The sequence below is a fragment of the Chelmon rostratus genome, chromosome 2, assembly GCF_017976325.1.
Source record: "Chelmon rostratus isolate fCheRos1 chromosome 2, fCheRos1.pri, whole genome shotgun sequence".
Lineage (NCBI taxonomy): Eukaryota > Metazoa > Chordata > Actinopteri > Chaetodontiformes > Chaetodontidae > Chelmon > Chelmon rostratus.
Genome location: NC_055659.1, coordinates 25,994,936 through 26,013,444, shown reverse-complemented (window position 1 = coordinate 26,013,444; position 18,509 = coordinate 25,994,936). Strand labels below are relative to the sequence as shown.

General features: G+C 44.2%; 1 protein-coding gene across 1 annotated transcript in view; it reads left to right on the top strand.

The window, feature by feature from the left end:
- shq1 (SHQ1, H/ACA ribonucleoprotein assembly factor) overlaps nucleotides 1–18,277 on the top strand; it is a 40,806-nt gene extending 22,529 nt beyond the window's left edge. The window contains exons 11-12 of the mRNA XM_041956542.1: nucleotides 494–614; nucleotides 17,056–18,277. Coding sequence (XP_041812476.1) covers nucleotides 494–614; nucleotides 17,056–17,677 — 743 coding nt within the window. The 3' untranslated portion in view covers nucleotides 17,678–18,277. The remainder of the gene's footprint in view (nucleotides 1–493; nucleotides 615–17,055) is intronic.
- Nucleotides 18,278–18,509: the final 232 nt, after the last annotated feature.

Genomic DNA, 18,509 nt, shown 5'->3' with positions numbered 1-18,509 from the left:
ATTGATATTTGTAAAATTTTAAGTCAGGCCTTCAGGTTTGTCAGATCACAAGCAACATGGATTCAGATGAGTACTGTAATGATGCTGTACAATAGCTGAATGGGCAGACTTCAAGTGGAAAGTCATCAAAAACATTCAGTGCTATTTTTGACAGATCAAGGCAAACACGTTTCTGACAGAAAGCCTGAGCAGAGCCACCATTAAATTGACAGAATGAATGCCAAAAATAGAGTTGTCTTCTGTGGCTCTTTTGTCTCAGATGAACCACTTCTTAACCAGGAACTCTTCTTAAACCGTATGGATCAAATTACTCTGCAGCTCGCTGGGATTTTCCTCTGATCCTGTACCTTGGCTTTTATGTATGGAACAATGACTGCAAGCTTTTAGATGCATGCTGTGTCTGCCAGCCGCTGGAGTGCATTGTCATTCTTAATACTAAGGGCGAATAACACTGTTTTTCCATTTGCCTGCCACGGTGTGTTCCTGTGCCCAGGGAAAGCCTGTGTCCTCAAATGCCTGCTGGATATTCACAAAGTCTTCAGAGAGAACGACCCGGCCTACATACTGAACGATCTGTACATCACAGACTACTGCATCTGGATCCAGAGGGTCAAGTAAGTTCACCAACACACACTCGTAAACCCATGCACGCACACATCAGGGGCCTTCATCTTCAGAGAGTTACCTTCAGAGCCAAGGGAAGTGCCACTCAGCCCCCATGATGCATCAGTGCTTTAGACGAGAGGATTGGAGGAGTCATTTGTCACAGCGGGGCCAATTGAATGACCAAGCCAGCGAGAGATGCAGTCTCCCTTGTCTCGGTTCTCACGTGTCAGAAGTACCATCAGTGAGACTCAAAAGAACCAGCTGCACTCAGCGGATTCACTCTATGAAACTTTTAAGAGCGCACATGTGTGTGCTGGGCCGTCTCATATCATCTGTGGGTGTAGCCTTCCACTGGCACTGCAAGCCAAACATGCAAAATCTGCACTTTTTCCTCAGAGTGATATAGGTCTGATGACTCTCTCCTCCTCCTCGTACATTTTTTACAATTACTTACACATTTCAAATGTGAGCCTGCAAGCACATTACTCAGTAATGAGCTCTGTTTTACTCTTGGCCAGGGTTCAGCCAAGTGGTGTGCTCGTCTGGAAAAAGCCCAGTTGAAAAATGTGTGCCTGATGTTGTAGGCTCGGCGCCCAGATGCAGACACGATAAAAGGTCTGCAGGGATTTAGCCCCCCCAATTCTCTCTTTCTTCTGCTCTTTTTCAGCAGAAGTCTTGAATTCTTCTCTTAAAAATGCTACAGATGCTTGGGTCTTAATGGGTGGGAAAAATCGATAGCTTAGTTTAGGGTTAGTGGGATCTATTTTTGACCAGAGAGAAGACACACTTTTAAAGTCTCTCACATGGAGCTTCTGAAGCTTTGTCAAATCACTGAAAACTCAATCAGTCTCTTATCAGCAGAGGGGCACCGGAGCATTGCCTCCCCTCCCTGCTCCTCCCCCCTTCTCCTCCGCTGTATGCTGGAACTAAATGTCAGCTTGACCTAACATGCTGACGCCTACTACACCCTGCATCGATCATTAAATGGATTACCTCGTGCTCTCGTAGCACTGACCTGCAATTGAATTGTTACATTTCCATTTTCTGTTTTGTTTTTTTTTCCAGTCAATAAAGGAAGTGAAGTTTAAGTTTTTTAGCCTCTCATATAAGCTGGCATGTTGTGAAAAAGACATTTGGTTTAGTAAAACAACAAGAACCGGCACAGACAGGAAGCAAAACGGGTCTAAGAGTGGTGGCTCAGCATCACATGCACACTGGTCATAAGATTTCAAAGTGTGAAGGGTTGCTCGCCCATACTTTCTTTAATGAATTGTTAAACGATACCTTATATACTTAAATAATTCTACTGCAAATGCTTTAATTGGCAAATAAAGCTCCTCCATGGCTTCACTTTGTGTCAAATAACTGCAAGTCTTTTGCCCTTTTTGGCCTCTCCAAGCAATAGACACACAATAAACAGCATGAATAGAGGCACATCAGAATCCACAATGTCCAAATGTGGGGGGTGGGGAATCACAGATCAACTACGTAATCCCTGCTACTACTCCCAGCCAGTGGGGTCGAATTACAGCACAGTCCCAAAAGATGTGAAAGTGATCAGCCAAGCAGTTCCCACACTTCCTCCAGCAGAGACCACATCCGGGTTCGCCACTCTGCAACTGTTTTATTTTTGGGGTAATGAAAAACCTGCTCATTTTTTTTTAATGCAGATTCTCTAGTAGTTAATTGTGTTTTACAAATGTTCAGCCATTTCTCCTCGGTGAGAGTTATATTGACTTCTTTCTCCAATTTTTGATTTGCCACGCATTGCACAGTGACTCTTAGCAGACTGTGGGCGTATTGGGCCGGTATGCATCAATACATACATCAAGTACATAAATCAGATTCATTCATTCATTAAAATGCTGTCTAACTTGGAGATATCTGAAGAAGTCATGTCTTTCTACATAGTAGGTGCCTGTAAATTGTTGGAAGCTGTCCATTTCAGGAAACAGGTGTAATACATTTAAAGGGCCACTACTTATACCTCCCATCCAGCTGTGCAGGTTTGAAATCTCTGTCATGTGACATCCATCTTACCACTCGAGCATTTCAAATTTTAGCGTAGGGAATGCTCAACAGTCTTTCCATTTTGCAACATAATGTGGGTTGCACCAGTTAACCAAATATCTCAGCTGTGCTGCTTTATAATAATCCTCCAGACGTGGAAGAGACATTCCCCTTAGGCATCTGTAAAGTACTACATTTGACCCTAGGTTTGGCCTCTCCATATAAATCCAGAAGTCATTCTTTTCCACTCATTAAACTGATCAGGAGGTATTTCTATGGACAAGCATTTTCAAAAGAAAAAGAAAGTGTGGTAAAATGTAGATCTTTATTATATCCATTTGATTATGCATGTCCAGTAATAATAAAGCCCATCTTCTCAGATCAGCTTTCATTTCCTTTGTGATAGGGGAAGAATTTATTGTGTAAATAGTGGATAAGTCTTTTTGTATTTGGCCCTCTAAGTACTTAATGTTGTTTTTCTTTTTGAAGCCACATCATTTCTGTGTAAATGTTTGTGGTGAGTAATTCTAAAAGATGGTTTGTGTTTCATGGTAATTAATTCATCCCCTGAGTAGGAACCAAGTAGTTTTAGATGAGACATTAACTTGGGCAGACTTAAGCCTGGCTTGGTGAGAGGTCACAAGAATATCATCATCCAGTAATACCGTGTACCTGACATTATCCAGGTACAAACATATTTCATATTCCATTTCTCAAACCAGACTCCCACTGCTGGGGCCTCTCAGGATGCTCACCTGATGCTGTGTCGTTACTGCAGCGGCCTGGCTTTGATTCTAACTGGTGCCCCTGTGCTGCATGTCTTCACCTCGCTCTCTCTCCCCTCTTTCCAGCCAGTAGCTGTACTATTCAATGAAGGCAAAAAGCCAAAAAATATTCAAAAGAAAGAACAATCCCTGTTATTTCCCTATCTTGTCTGATTGCTTGTGCGAGTGGTTCAATAAATAGTGTGAAGAGGGCTTTAAGGCTACATCCACACAAATAGTTTTCAGTTTAAAATGCATAACTTTTGCTACCTCTTATACCAAGCATCCACACTACTCTGGTGCTTTAGATCGATCCCCTACAACTGAGAACTTTGGAAACGCTGACACCATTTTAATTTGAAAACTCTGGGGTTGAGTTTTAAGGTGGACTGGCAGAAACCGAGACTTTTGAAAACAATGATGCAGACACTCGTGTCCGCTCCCTGTTTGTTCCACCCTTATCACGTGACCCTTTTCTGGAAGAAAACATCAGCCTTTAAACGTGTTTGAGCCTTGATTATCAGTGTTTTTTACATGCAACGAATACGGCAGTGGCAGCCTTGCCCCACAGGAGCAGTCTAGGTTGGCAAGCATGGTGAGCAAATGTTCATTCAGATGTTTGAAGGCAAGGTTTGCACCTTTGAGGAGGGTGATGGACATCAAACACTGAGGACCTCCTTTTTGTCTTCTACTGTATGCTTGTTTTGTTCTGCACAACTAAGTTCAAAAAGAAACAGTAAATTAACAAAGCATAACTGCTGCTCTCCAGCCAGCCAGCAGAGCTGCTAACATAAGAGCAGACAACTGAGGGGAAACAAGTGAGACGTGTGCTGACCAGACCCATAGTGCAGTAAAATAAAGACAATTTGATGTGTGTGTTGGAGAGACATAGAGCAGTGCATGGCTATCATAACCTAGTAGCAGCAGTAGTTTACAGTATGGTTGTTGGTGGCTACTGGAAATAAAACCACTTTTTTGTGACTTTTTTTTTTCACTGAACTTATCTCTGAGTGGGAGTGCTTGTGTGAGAAAGATAGAGGTAGAACTTAGGCAAAGTGCCCAACAAGACCCTCCATTATAGAAAGTTATTCTATGAATCACCATGTTTTGTGTGACTGTAAGAAGGTAAACTGTGTGTCTGTGTAAGTGATTCCTGTTCATTCAATGTTTGAAGTTTTGTTAGAATGTGTTAGTTTTGAACCTGCTGTGAGTGTGTTCAGCCACTTTGCACATGTTTTTTAGCATTGGCCTCACTAGCTAAATTGCCATCTTTCCTTTAGCATTGAGAGGTGCTGGTAGATACAAACGTATTGTAAATTGGATCAATAGACTGATCTGGCAAGACTGCCATTTGTTTTAATACTGCCGTTGAGAGAGTGATACAAACATTTCAAACATCTAACTATTGCACTGCTAAAGCCAAAAAGTTGCAGTACCAAATATAAGTGTACCCAACTTACTGAGTCAAATTCTTTTCAGCCTCAAGGCTGACAGTAATAGGCTTTGCATTATCCTTCTCATATGCTCAGCCAGGTGTAAAGCATGTCTCACATTGTCTGTTTTTAGTCAGTCTTGTGTGGTCTGTATCAGTTAGATGTGAGATTTGAAATTATACTCGCCAGTCTTTTGTTTTGAGGCATATTATCTATAATCTACAGTATATTCAGGTTGGCCGCTGAAATAATATCACCATATTTCAGGTATTTCTGGATGATGATGTTTATGATGAAATGGGGAGATGCTGAGAAATATTTTGGTTTAGAACTAGGGTTGATATGGCAAAAAATATGATCACAATGTTTTTTTCCACATTGATCAATATCAGTATTTATCACAATTTGTATTCTGATAATGCTGCCAGTTTTAAGAGTATCCAGACAATAGCTAAGGCCTGAAGAAATCAGAGTTCATTAGTCAAACTTTAGAATATAGTTTAACATAAAGAATAGAACATAATGTAAACATTTAAATGTGCAAACATGGCCTCGGCACTTACTAAAATAATGATGTGGTCGCTGGGTACAGCTGTAGGAAAGCTTCTTAGACAAATGAGAGAAACTAATGGGACCGCAAATGTACTAAAGACTCTCATACTGAGCCTAAATGAAACGAGTGCACATAAATTAGGTAAATAACTTGTTGGAATTGGGCCCCTGAAACTGGTTTGTTGGAAAATTGACCACGGCAGGTCGGAGAACACATCAGCTGGATTTAAGCCCTTCACATGTTGGATGGAAATAGTTCGAGTAATGTAAACAGGACAGCATAGTGGTGCATAACTCTCTAGTTTCTGAAAATCACAAAGTCATCATTTTTCTGTCGTCATCCAGCCAAAGGGAAAAAAATTCACCTCACATTACTCATGCAAGTTTGACTTCAGTGGGAGCTTTTGTGTGTTTTTATCCCAAAGTGCCAGAATACTGTACATTAGCCCTAAGCTAGCGAGCAAACGGCTGGCATTGAGGGTGTGTGTCTGTCCGTGTGTTTGTTTTCAGTTCAGCACTCACCAGACTCCAGTTCTTTCAGTTATTTCCTTCCAGTCTCTTTTCTCTTTCCCCCTTTCCCCTCTGCGCGTTCATGACGTGAGCAGTACATTTCCCCTCCAGTAAACATTCAACGAGGAGAGGCTGATTACAGTACAGGTCAGCACCTCCGCGGCTCACTGCTGCAAACAGGTTGAAGAGGAGATAAATCCACTTTTTAATCCCTGAAGTTTAAAGAGTAAACTCTCCTGCCGCCGGCAAACGGCTCCAGATCAGAGCAGAGTTTGGTGTGTCTTCAGGCGTTTATTCCTGCAGAAGCTCTGGTCTGCCCCTGGCTCTCTCCTCCACAGCTCCCCGCTCTCAGCAGCTGTCTGCCAGCATCTGTCTCTCCACCTCGCCCGGGCCTCCCCACACAACACTCTGCAGAGCGCTGCGATGCCCACGATGCAAGTTCCGATGTCAGCGTTATAAATTCAGCTTTGAAGCTTTGAACTCCGCTGCAGGCCTAGTTTTCAGTGTAGACGCCGCTTCGCCGACGCTTTTGAGACATCCAAGCCATTTCCATATAATTGATGTCATGCTACCTTCTTTGTCAACAATTTCCGCTGCTTTGGAGAATAATGTGAGTTCATTTGGAGCACTTGAACATAAAGAATGGCTGTGTAAAACAAACCGGCTGTGGGGCAGTAAGCTACTGCAGGCAGAGTGGCCACAGATGTCTCATTTCTGCTTCTTCAACAGGTGTTCGGTACGTTTTCTACCGTCCCCCCCTTTTTTCACTTATGGATAATGAGCACTGTCATCGTGGCTCCAGTAAAGTATATCCTGAAGTCAGTTTCGTTCCCTCTGCTGTGGGCTATGCTCTGAGGTTACGCTGCTGTCCACTGTCTGCCTGTGAGGAGCTCAGCCTCGCCCCCGAGCTAACAGACAGAGCAGAGGCAGAGAGGCAAAGTCGCTTTTGTGACGTCAGTTCTTTTTGTTCGGTTTTTCCTCTTTTCTGGAGGACATTCACATCCACTTTCTTCAATGGTAGCTCAAACAATGCTGTTTCCAGTGCAGTATGAGATGGTCATATATACTAACTGCAAGCCAAAAACTGCAAACTGACTGGCTGTTTGTTTCTGCTGTGTGGCAGCCTGTTACATCTATCCATATTGAGTGAAAATGTCCAAAGCTTATTCAGTGTACATTTTATTGTGATCCCCTACTGAAATTGTTTTATCACCCAGTCCTGTTTGGAACTCATAATAGCTGCTGAGCTCTCCTTGTAATAATCCAGGTGCTTCTGCTTGAGGTGGTGAAAAAGTAATGATAATAATAATAACTAGACAATTCCGGCGCTGCCGAAATTTTGACAGTGGCACAAGGGGGCTGCTGGTGTTATCTATACCACTGTTTCTCAAGCCTGGTCCTGGAGTACCACTGCCCTGCATGTTTTAGATGTATCCCTGCTCCAGCACACCTGATTCAAATGAATGGCTCGTTATCAGGCCTCAGCAGAGCCCAGTAACGAGCTGAGCATTTGAATCAGGTGTGTTGGAGCATGGAAACATCTAAAACATGCAGGGAAATATTGGCTTACATGGAGCAGCAGAGCAGGGCCGCTGCTGCAAAATCCCTCTTTTATTTAAATTTGGTGGGGGCTAACCCTTTAAAATTGAACTTTGACGAGAGAAGAAAGGTTTTTCTCCAAAAAGATCCAAAAATTATGTGTCCCCTATTCACCGTTTGGAGTTTACGGCAATTTTAGAAAACAATTTCAGGCGATTTCTCACTGGCTCTTTCACTCTAACTGATGAGGTCATCCACTCTAGGGGGAGAAATTCTGAGCATTTTTGTGAGAAACTTTATGGTCTTCAGATGGTCATAGCTCGGAAACCGTAAGAGATATCAAAAATGTGCCAAGGTTCCCGACAAAATTATCTATGTTTTAATGTTTGAATGAAGTCTCTAGGAGAAAGTATGGCGGAGCAGCGGACAATTGAAAAAGGCTGAAATTTGAGGAAATTCATTCATTTCTTATGGGAAATTCTTTGCAGTTTTTTGCGAATAACTTTGCAAATTATTGACGAAAGAGCTATAAAAGACATATCGCACCATTCCCGATTGAGCCGCACGTTTTGTTAAATAGTTTGCGAGGGTTTTCTCAAAGCTGCGGGACTAGTTACGCGCCAAAATTCTGGCGGAAGATGAAAAATGGGAAGAAAAAAGGCGTGGGATAACTCTCTTTGAGCTCTCTTTTGAGTTTTTTGAGCTATAGAGGCGAGTGGCTCTTGCGTTACCTCGTACCACTAATAAACTTGATTTGTATAGCACCTTTCCAACAGGAATTGCAGCTCAAAGTGCTTTACAACAAGCCGGAATATTGCCATTATCACGATTTGATTTTTTAAAAATCATATTAATAGTGATGCCGGTATCATTGTGAGCAATATGATTTGACACATCCTAATCTATATTAAGAATTGATTGTGGTCGAAGTGAGCTGCATTCTGTTTTATCTCTGCCTCTCTTTGGAATTTCAGGTACCATCGCTTACTTCCAGGAGACCAGAGTCTCATGTGTAGGTGTGTGTAGTTGATGTGAGTTGAATATCAGGAGTGTTAGTTGGTGTCAGTAGGTCTCTAAATGTCTTAAAGCACTCTACTGGATGGCCGTCTATTCCCAGCGCTTTTCATTTAACCTTGTAATGGCACACTCCTCTTTTGTTATCTCTTGTGTCATTACTTTGTTTTCTTCAACTCTATTTAATGGTAAATCTAGTAATTCTTAAAAACCTGTAATGGTTGAAGGTTCACTGCCTTTTTTTGCTGCGTGTACAGGTCTGTATAGTATTTTTCAAAGTCTTGATTGTATGGGGATCTTTCATTTTATGAATGGACCTTTCAGCTTGTTGTTTGCGTCTTCTCCATGCCAATAATTTTTTGGCTCTCGGTCCATCCTCATAATACCTTAAATTAATTTTGCATTCATCTCTACTTGCCTATCACATATTTTATCTGACTTTTGTGTTATTATATTTATTTGATTTAATATGTGGGAATCACTCAGTTCCATGTGTTTGCTTTCTAAATATTTTAATACACATCATTGTTCCATTTTCAATACCGTAACTGACTCTGACATGAGATTGATTTAACATTATGTGGGCAATGGTCTCTCATTTTTACACCTTTACTGCAGCTGACCATCAGGTCTGTACAGTTTCATTCTTAGGAATCGCAACAGACACAAACAGACACAAACACTGAATTTCTGAATTAACTATAACGAGAAAGTGATCCACTTTGCACATGGTGCAGTTTTTATGTCCATCAGAAGTAATTGGACAGTGGGCCAGTCGTCCCTGGTAGACTGCTCAGGAAAGGCTTAGCAGAGTTTATCATCGTCACTCAGCCATCCTCGCGCTCTCTGGGACCTCAGTTTTCGTCTGCGCTGTCCGCTGAGGCTCAGCAGAATCTCCGCAGAGTTTTTCCTGAGCTCCTTCACGGTGCGTGGTTTGGTTCTGACTTCCTCTAGCTCCAGTTATCTCCCAGGAGGTTTTCCTCCGCCTCTCAGTGGGTGTGGGACCGGTCATTTCATTTCATTAGTCATTTCTTCTTCAAATAGCCTATTGCGTCTCTTGCATTGTTATAAGTGGTGTCATCAAAGAAGAGACTTTTGCAGGGGATGGCATCTGGAACCAAATCCCCTTTTTATTCTAGCATTTTTGTGGGGTACATTCCTTCCTCTTTAAAACTTCTGCAGGATCTTTTTCAATACCAGTATCACTTCTTTAGTTCTGAACTCGAGGCAGGATGTGACCAGGGATCTCAGGCTGGCATCTTGCAGTGGTTTGGGTCTGAGTGGCCATCATGTAGTCACATAATGCTTGTTGTTGTTTAAGTTTAGGTCTTAGGCTCACACTCGAGAGAAATTCCGTACTGTCTTCACTTGTGGTTTCTGAAACTCACAGGAAGGAACTCACAGTCCAGATGCAAAGCAGCACAGGGGAGTCTAGTCCTGTTCTCTGAGGTCTGGAAAGGTCGCGGTTTCCACAGACCAGCCCCCGCTATCATACGTTCAGTTTGTTGTGGCAGCCCTTTTGTGTCATCTGTTTGGTGACAGCTCATGTAGGCATTGTTTTCTTCAGTGCGAGATATTCCCCTGCGTAGGATTTGTCATCCTCCGCTAAGTGAGTCGTCTCTGGGAGCCAAGCGGTAAGATGAGATGTAATCTATACCCTCGGTGCAGTCCCTGTATCTTGTCAGTCCTCGCAGCCGCCGAGGCATACGCGATCAGCTGCGTATGATGGACACAGCGATTAATGGATGTTTGCTGGCCGGAGGGTTGATTTATTTAATCTCCGCGCTGTCCCACATGCATTTCTACTCCTAAAGGTTCTTTGACTGCCGAGGCATCGGTCTCAAATTTACAACCTCGTAAAGACTTCACTGTGATTTAAGCCACAGGGCAGGCGCCCCCCTTTACTCTCACACACAGAGTCGGAGCTGAACCCTGCGCACTGGAATCAAGAGCACAGCCTCAAAGCAAATTTCTCCTCACATTGTCTCAGTGATGTGTAACTTTCTTCTTTTTGGCCACCGTGGTCACTGTTCCAGAATTTAACACACGCTTCCTTTGTGGAAACTGTTTAAACTTCACCCTCGCACACACATCCAATCCCAATTATATCCGAATTGTTAGCAGAGAGTATTATTCCAAATGGAGCAGCGGCCTCTCCAGTCCATTAGTTTCAGGGTATGCTTTTGAAGGTCCTCAGATGCCAAAGCCCCTGCAGAGCTGCCGGACTGCAAAGAAAAAGCGAGTCGCCTCACTCTCTCTCTCTCTGTCTCTCTCTTTGTCGTCCTTCCCTTTATCAAAAAGCTTGGAGAGAGGCCAACATAGATTCACGGCAGCCAGCACAGACAAAGCTTATAAGCCTGGCGTTGTGTTACACTACCTCAGTTAAATCAGAAGTGCTCCAACTTCCTTTTTCACTGTGGTTCACGTGCAACCACCCACCTTCAAACAATTGGGTCAATTAGATTCTATCAGAGAAAAACACAGCATTGTAAAAGTGATGTGCTCCAGGGTTCCCCTGAGAGGAGGAAAGTGAGGTGAGACTCGTGTTTCCATATGTAGTCATTGGTGGAAAGGAAGAACTGGTTCTATGTGGGCTTTTTTCTTTTGCTTAGTGAATTTGGGACTTGTCTATAAGACGTGTGAATTGGACAATCACACGTTGCTCCAGAGACTGGAAAATTGACAAGAAGTGGTGTAGGGATAAACCGAGCCCCGCACCATAACAGCTGAATGGACAGACTCAAATCATTGTGAATGGAAGGTGTGAATTGAGCAGGTCCCAAAAAACATGGGTGTTGGTTTCACTGAAGAAAGAGAGTACAACAAAGAAAAAAAACTACATGACAGTTACAAAAATGAATTTGTACACAGTCTTTTTCCTCTTGGAGGACGAAGCAGCCCTCAGAATTTCTCTGTAGACTCTTCCTCTCTTGTCTTGTTCGGCATTGTGTCCATGATAATGGCCATTGGCGAGAGTCTGCAGCTCAGACAGCAGCTCCCCCGCAGGGAAAAGCATCTGTGGCTCCAACAACTGGGAGAGTGTGAGGGCAGCGAGGTCAAGCATGGGGTCAGCATGTCAGCCAAGACCTGTGGTCAAACGCCTTGAAACTGCACTTGTGCGTGGTGGCGTGGTGTTAACCACCACCACCCCCCGTCGAGCACAGCCGGCCAGTTCACCCCTGTCTGCTTGTAGAGCACAAGGCACTGATTGGCCAGACTTTCCCATCAGCTGTTTAGCGTTCATTTCACTTGCACTTTTTTGCTGAGAAATGAAGTTAGGTGGTTTCTGTGGTGTGATGCTCCTCGTGTGTGAGAAAATGGGGAATTGTCCTGCAGCTGAGCCTGGCAGCTTCCTGGTGTTCCCCCTCAACCACACAGCTGATGTGACAACCAGATGTTTGCTGGGGAGGACTTCCCTGGAACCCACCAGGCAGCGTCAGACAACTGTCAAACGCCTGTCCAGAAGGCTTTGAAACAGATAATGGAGCTGCTCTATCTGATGGTAGCCTCAGTGCTGAAGGAGATCCTAGAGGCCCTGCTGGGGAGAACAAAGACACAAATGTCTCCCAGCTAACAGGGATAAGTAGTACAGATTTCCTCCCAGCATGAGGCCACTCTGCTTTTTTCTCTTGAGTACACAGGCTCATCTTAAACACAGACTTTGCATAATTTCCTCTTTGCGTGTTTGGAGTGCCCACTCTAGTTATTACAATCGATTGTAGTGGAGGGATTTTGTCTTTCGTTGCAGCCTCTAAGGCCTGTGCATATAATCATACGCTGATTAAACAACTGCTCCTAACATCATAATTTCTGTTACTTTTATAGATACAAAGGAGAGATACTACAGTCGAATATGACGCAGACAAACTGAATAACTATTAATATGATTTCAGGGCTTTAATGCCTGAGGGATTACATAAATCAGAAGGTGAGAGAGGAGACAGTAAAATCAGATCGTAAAGAGCTGAACGTTGGTTATAAAGATCCCTCAGTTCCAACTGTAGAGTGTAACTCTGACCTGAAAATTTTAGCTTTTCAAGCTGCAATGTTAGAAAAAACAACTCTCAGCACTTTCAAGCCTGAGGGCTTTGACTTTTTGAGCACAGACCAAACCAAAGCCTGCCGTGGAGAAGATATATGTTGCATGCTGCATGTTGATAAAAAATTCAGCTCCACTTTTAAACTTAAATGATGATGTGGGAAATACAAGGAAGCCTTGTCACTCGAGGCGTTTTAAGAATTTTCCCACATTCCTTCTTATGCTCCACCAAACCCACAAAAGCCTTAAAGGAAAACCGAGTCCTGTTTTTGGAGTTTTGTTCATTCTTTCTATTGGTTACGATGATATTTCGCTCAGCAAGGTAACAGCTGGGATCCGGAAACACGGAGTCAGGAACATAAGCCACCAGTTTAGCCATATTATTTAAACTCCTCATTAAAAATTCCTCATTGTTTAAAACAAGATTAAAAGTCTATAGCCATGCTAGTGATTCTATTGGGCTACCACTCTGTTTAGAAAAATAATGTTTACCATCATAGTTCAGTGTGCTTTCATGCTAAATTAACACTAAGCACGGCTGCGGATGATGGAAATGTCGTTACTTTTACAGGTATTTGAGTTTAAACCAAGTATTGGACACCAAGATTTTGAAATGATGCTGGCGCCAGAGAAAGAGTTAAGGGATCATCAAAGCTTTTGCAGTTTATCCTTAGGGGAGCAGGAACGTCTGTACAGAATTTCATATCACTCCATCCAATGGTCTACATGGATCAAAGTGGTGGGCCGACCACATGAGGTTGCCATCCCCAGAGCCACGTCGCTAGCTTGGCTGAAAAGCTGTGTGCTTGTACAGCTGCTGTAAGTCGAGGCAATATCAGCAATGAAGTTGCTGAGTTAATGATAACCCAGGCTGTAAAGGTAAAATAAAATTCCTGACAGTCAACAGATAGTTATGATACAGTACATCAGTGTTTGTACAGAACAATAAATCTTTCCCAGGCAGCTACAAGTCTGAACATTGACGCTTTGAATAAATACATCTGTGTTTCTCATTTCTGGAATGGAAGTGGCATCCAGTGCCTCAGACCGTTCCAGTATTCAGTCACACTGACGGATCACATCTCCCAGTGTCAGCTTTTATCCCCCTCAGCTAGTGAATGATGCATTTTGTGAGTTACACTGAGGAAATCTGGTGCTCATATTACACAGATTTATGCATCTGAAGACAAGCTTTATCTGAGATGTTTTGAAGAGCACAGACATGTTGAATGAGTTGCCCTTTCAATGAACACGGGCCTGATGAAAGAAATGTCAGATTGTAATTTAGCTCGGCTCTTTCTCAGACACTACACACACACACACACACACACACACACACACATACTCGCTTCCCTTTCTCGTCGAAAGACTTTGGCAGATGGAAGCGTCTTTGTCTCGCCAGAAGTTTTCCAACCTTGAAAAAGCCACCCCTCCTCAGTTTAATGAAGGCAAACCACAACAGCGGTGCAGTAATGACTGGATTGTGTACAACATTATCCCTCCCCCTCCTGGACAGAGCCTTTGTATTCACCGCAGGCCGAGCTTCTCCCACCACAGAGCAAGGGAGGGGAGAGAAAACAAGCGCGCCTCCCCAATGCTAACTCAATAATGACTTCCCACGGGGGAAAGAGAATACGGGGCAGTCTTTGAAGTGGCTGTGCTGCAGGAGGCTCTTCTGCCCCAGCCTCGCTACAGGAAGCGCTCACATGGGTTTATAGAGCTTGGGACCTAAACGGGCTCCGCGCAGCCTGCGCGCACTCATCATCATCAGTCGAGGTTACATTAATGTCTTGATATCCCGCAGTCATTCTGGGAAAAAAAGTTATTTGTCACTGTTAAAAAAAGTTGTGCAGGACTTGGGGATCTGAGCTGAAGCTGTGCCTGTCTTTAGTGACTCCCATACATGGAGGCCGCAAAATTGCTGCTCTCAGTTATCCAAAGAATGCAGCGGTTTCTGTTGTTCACACATAAGTCACCTCTTCAGACTTCGTATGTGTTGACATGCTTGTGTGTGGAGATGAAGCAGTGCTCACGCTCAGACGAGGTGTCTCCAGTACTCGTCTTCAGTTTGCAAAGCATAGATTGATTTGGAGACTCTCGTCGCGTGGTGCTTTCATGTGCTCCAGTATAAATTGGAAAATCTGCTTCCCCTGCACAGACGTTAAGCAGATGAGGGGATGGCAGCGTTGGATGGCAGTGTGGTGGCACTTTACTCTAGTGCCACCACGAGGTTGACGGTTAAGGTTTTGAGTGAAATGTCTTGACAGCTATGGGATGGATTGCCATGGAAATTACCACAGACATTCATGCTCCCCTCAGAATAAATTGTAATACATTTTGTAGATATTTGCTGAATTTCAAATTCAGCAAATATCAACTCTGCTAGCTGTCAATTCTGTGTGCGCGCTTGACGTCTTATTACCTTTTTTTTTTGGTATGCAGTTATTGTACACAGTCCTGGCTCTGTAAATGGCTCGGACCGAGACACAGCGCACTATCCCAGCCAATCAGCAACAGGTGGCGTTTGTGCTCGTGCACAGAACAAGGCTGGCAATTACATTTATGTGACAGGCCAAAGACAATTATTCTGTCTGTGTGTGGCCTTCAGCCTCAAGCACATTGATTCCTACTGGAGATGTAAATGCTTAAACACAGGTCAAAAATATTCATTTTTATTGTTTAAAGAAGGCAAAGTAATTTCCTTCAACAGCTTGGCACATTTGACTGGATTCAGAGACTTTGTAGCTGTAGAAAGTCGTGCTTTTCGGTGGCACTCACAGCTCCGTGACTGAAACCACAGGGGAAGATTTTTCAAGACCTTTTCTGCATTCTGAGCTGGCAACTTGCCCAAACATCTTAGCGGGGAAACCGACTGCTGTTTTCAAATTCTGCCACGTAGTGACACAGGAAACCGCCAGAAACATTTTTTGGATTAAGGTGCACGCGTGAAAGGGCATTCTGTCTCTGCACACCTTCCCCCCATCCCCAGGATGTGCGTCCGTATGATACAGCGCAACTATAAGATCTGTTTACACAGTCCCTCCTGAGGTCTGAAATGGATGCATAGCCCCTACATGCTGCTTCCATAAACACACATCTCTCCAGAACAGGGAGCTCATTAGGACTGCGCGGTAATGAGGAGCCATCCTGGTGCTCAGCAGTGGGTTAATTGGGCCAGAGAGGGCACCGGGAGCTGAGTGTGAAAATGTGAATGGCAGCGGAAGAGTAGCCCCTCCGCACGCACAACACACACACTTTATCCCACCCTGAATGGACATAGTCTGAATCGCAGTGACCCGCAGAGGTCACCTTGTAATCACCATGGCAATGGGGGCAGCACACACGCCCTAACCGCATCGGGGGACGAATAGCAACCACTTAAGTTTTTTGGCAGCATGGCAGGCATTCCCAGCGTGAATAATGTGCAGGCGGGGGCCTCCCAACAATCTGATGGCTTTACACAAATGGGGCCTTGTAGGAGGACATTCATCAGCAATAAAACACCTTCTCTCTGCTCACGGAGTCTGTTGTGTCTTCTGTGGCGACACAACTATAAAACTAAAGCTACTGCACGGGAACATTGTTTAATGTGCTCCTTTATGAGGGCATTCTCTTGCTCTTAATCTTTGGAGACACTCAGCTGTGGGGCTGCAGCACGGAGCCGTTCTCCATCCAGACTTTTATTGACTGTATTGCAGTCAGACTTTGTGCACAACTGCAGTCTGTTGGGCCATTCAGGGTTACACTGCTTCTGTTCTGCAGGGTTTATTCTCACAGTGTGTTTGGGTTCTTTCTGTTCCCTCTGCAGCCTGATTGTTGGGTAAAATGTCCAGTTAAAAATTCAAATCAGACTGTAAGGCTCTTTCTCTCTCTGGCGTGCATCAAATCAGATTCTCAGGGATTGTTGGCAACTTGAAATCATTTAAAAAGAGAGCACAAATGTATCCTTTAGAATGTAAAAATCACATTTTTTGGTGTGAAAGGTCCCTCTGCATGCTCTCACCCTCCGCAAGCATCTGTCTGATCGTCACAAATCGCAGCTACCTCTCCTCTCGCCTCGTCCGCAGCCCCTAACTGTTGGCTTAGCCTCTAGGAAGGCGGAGGTGAAAGCGCGCGTGTGTTTGCATGTGCGGGCCGAGGTGGAGGAGGAGGGGTCCGCCTCTCCCTGTAATCCTTCTCAGTCTCTTATCACCTCGCGCAGGGAGAGCAGCAGTGGGGGAGGAGAAGAGCCCGAGCCCCGTGTATCAGTGCCGCTCATCTCCCTACATTATTAAACATCCATATTTCCATATTTCATTGAGCCCCCCGCGCCTCAGCAAATCGTGGTCTATTTAGCATTCAGATGAGAATGGGATATGGTTAATGGGTATTAGATTTGTAGATGGTTATCCTGTGGCTATGTCTTTAGTACGCAGAGCCGGTCGATCAGTCAGTCGTCAGTGCCTCGCTCTCTCTCTTGGGTACCACTGATGAAGTTGTATCTGGATGTCTCATTTTTTCCCCTCTTTGCATAGTCATACAGCAGGTTTATTGCAGAGCCAAACAACTTTTTGCTTTGCTAACTTATGTCCCTCTTTCATCCTCACAGGTCCAAGAAGATGATATCCTTGGCCGCAACATTACAAAAAGCCTCCCTGCAGAAAAAAGACTTGGAGCTGGAACTTGAGGAGCTAGAGGCGGCAGCGACAATGGTGGCAGAGGAGGAGGAGGAAGAAGAAGGAGAGCAAGGAGCTTCCAGTGACAGCAGCAGCAGCAGCAGCAGCAGTGACTCCTCTGATGAGAGTGAGGAATCTGAAGCTGAAGGGCAAGGCTGCACCGACTCCAACGAGGAGGGAGGAGGAGGAGAGATGTCTAAGGACAACCCTCTGCAGCCCCGACCGAGCTCTGCTGCTTCTCCCATCCCCCAGGAACCCGCGAGCACACTCTTCTCAGCGGAGAGAAACGTAGACGCCCTCCCCTCAGCCTCGGAGGGCTCCAAGCGGCTGATCCAGGAGCTGGGGGAGCGGGTGGCGCAGGAGCTGAAAATCTCCCAAGACTCCAGCGACAAAGCAGAGAGAAGCTGCTCACAGCCCCACAGCGCTGCAGCAAACACTGAAGCAACATCTGGGGGAAGCAGCAGCGGGACTCTCTTAGAGCTGAGTCCTCGCAGAAACCCTCTGCTCATCGTCCAAACGCAGGGAGATCTCGATGAGAGTGACTTTATCTGCTGACAGAAAATATTGTGGAACCTGAAAGCCACTTTTTGAACTGTTAACTCCATGCAAGTGATGTAAGAAAGTATGTTTGACTCTTTGGCTTTTGATGATTTCATTTCTCCTTTTGGACCTTGTTTATTGTTAGTGCTTTAACTCTGCTGTAAACATTGTTTTACACAGAATGATGTTTTCTTAATTTATGAACTTGCTAAGCCATTAAAATCCTTATTTTATATTTGTGTTTTTTTAATAAGCATGTTTATGCACTCAGTTTTCCTCATTGCATCAAAGGATAGATGAAGTCGCGGCTCAGCTCTCTATTTCTTTTGTCTTGCCTCGTTTGTTATCTGACTTCTTGCAACTTCTGCTCTGTCGTCTAAGCTGCCTCATATGCTGTACAGATATATTTTTATATTTTCTCTCTGCACATACTGTGTTTGATTTTGGAATAATTATTTCTGCTCCTTTTTAATTGCTAAAAGTAATTCAGCAGTGTTTGTGACATCTGCTAATAGTGTAGACCTTCTCTACTATGCATTTGTATTTCCATACCCACGTTAACAAATTCAATCTGTATATCTATGTTGGACTCAAATAAACAAAATAGGAATGTCATTCCAGGAAACTGACAAAACATTTGTCATTGTTCGTTGTTGTAAATCACTCAGCCAATGCGCCTGGCAGAGCTACTTTTAGGGAGCTATTCTCTTCCTGATAAATAGCAGGAAAAGCGCTAACCCCTTCTTAAAAACCCCAGCATTGATTGAAGTGGAAAAGACTCTGCCGGCACTAAACGGGGCTGCGGAGCACGCAGGAGTGATTGATTCATCTGGCATGAATGGAGGAG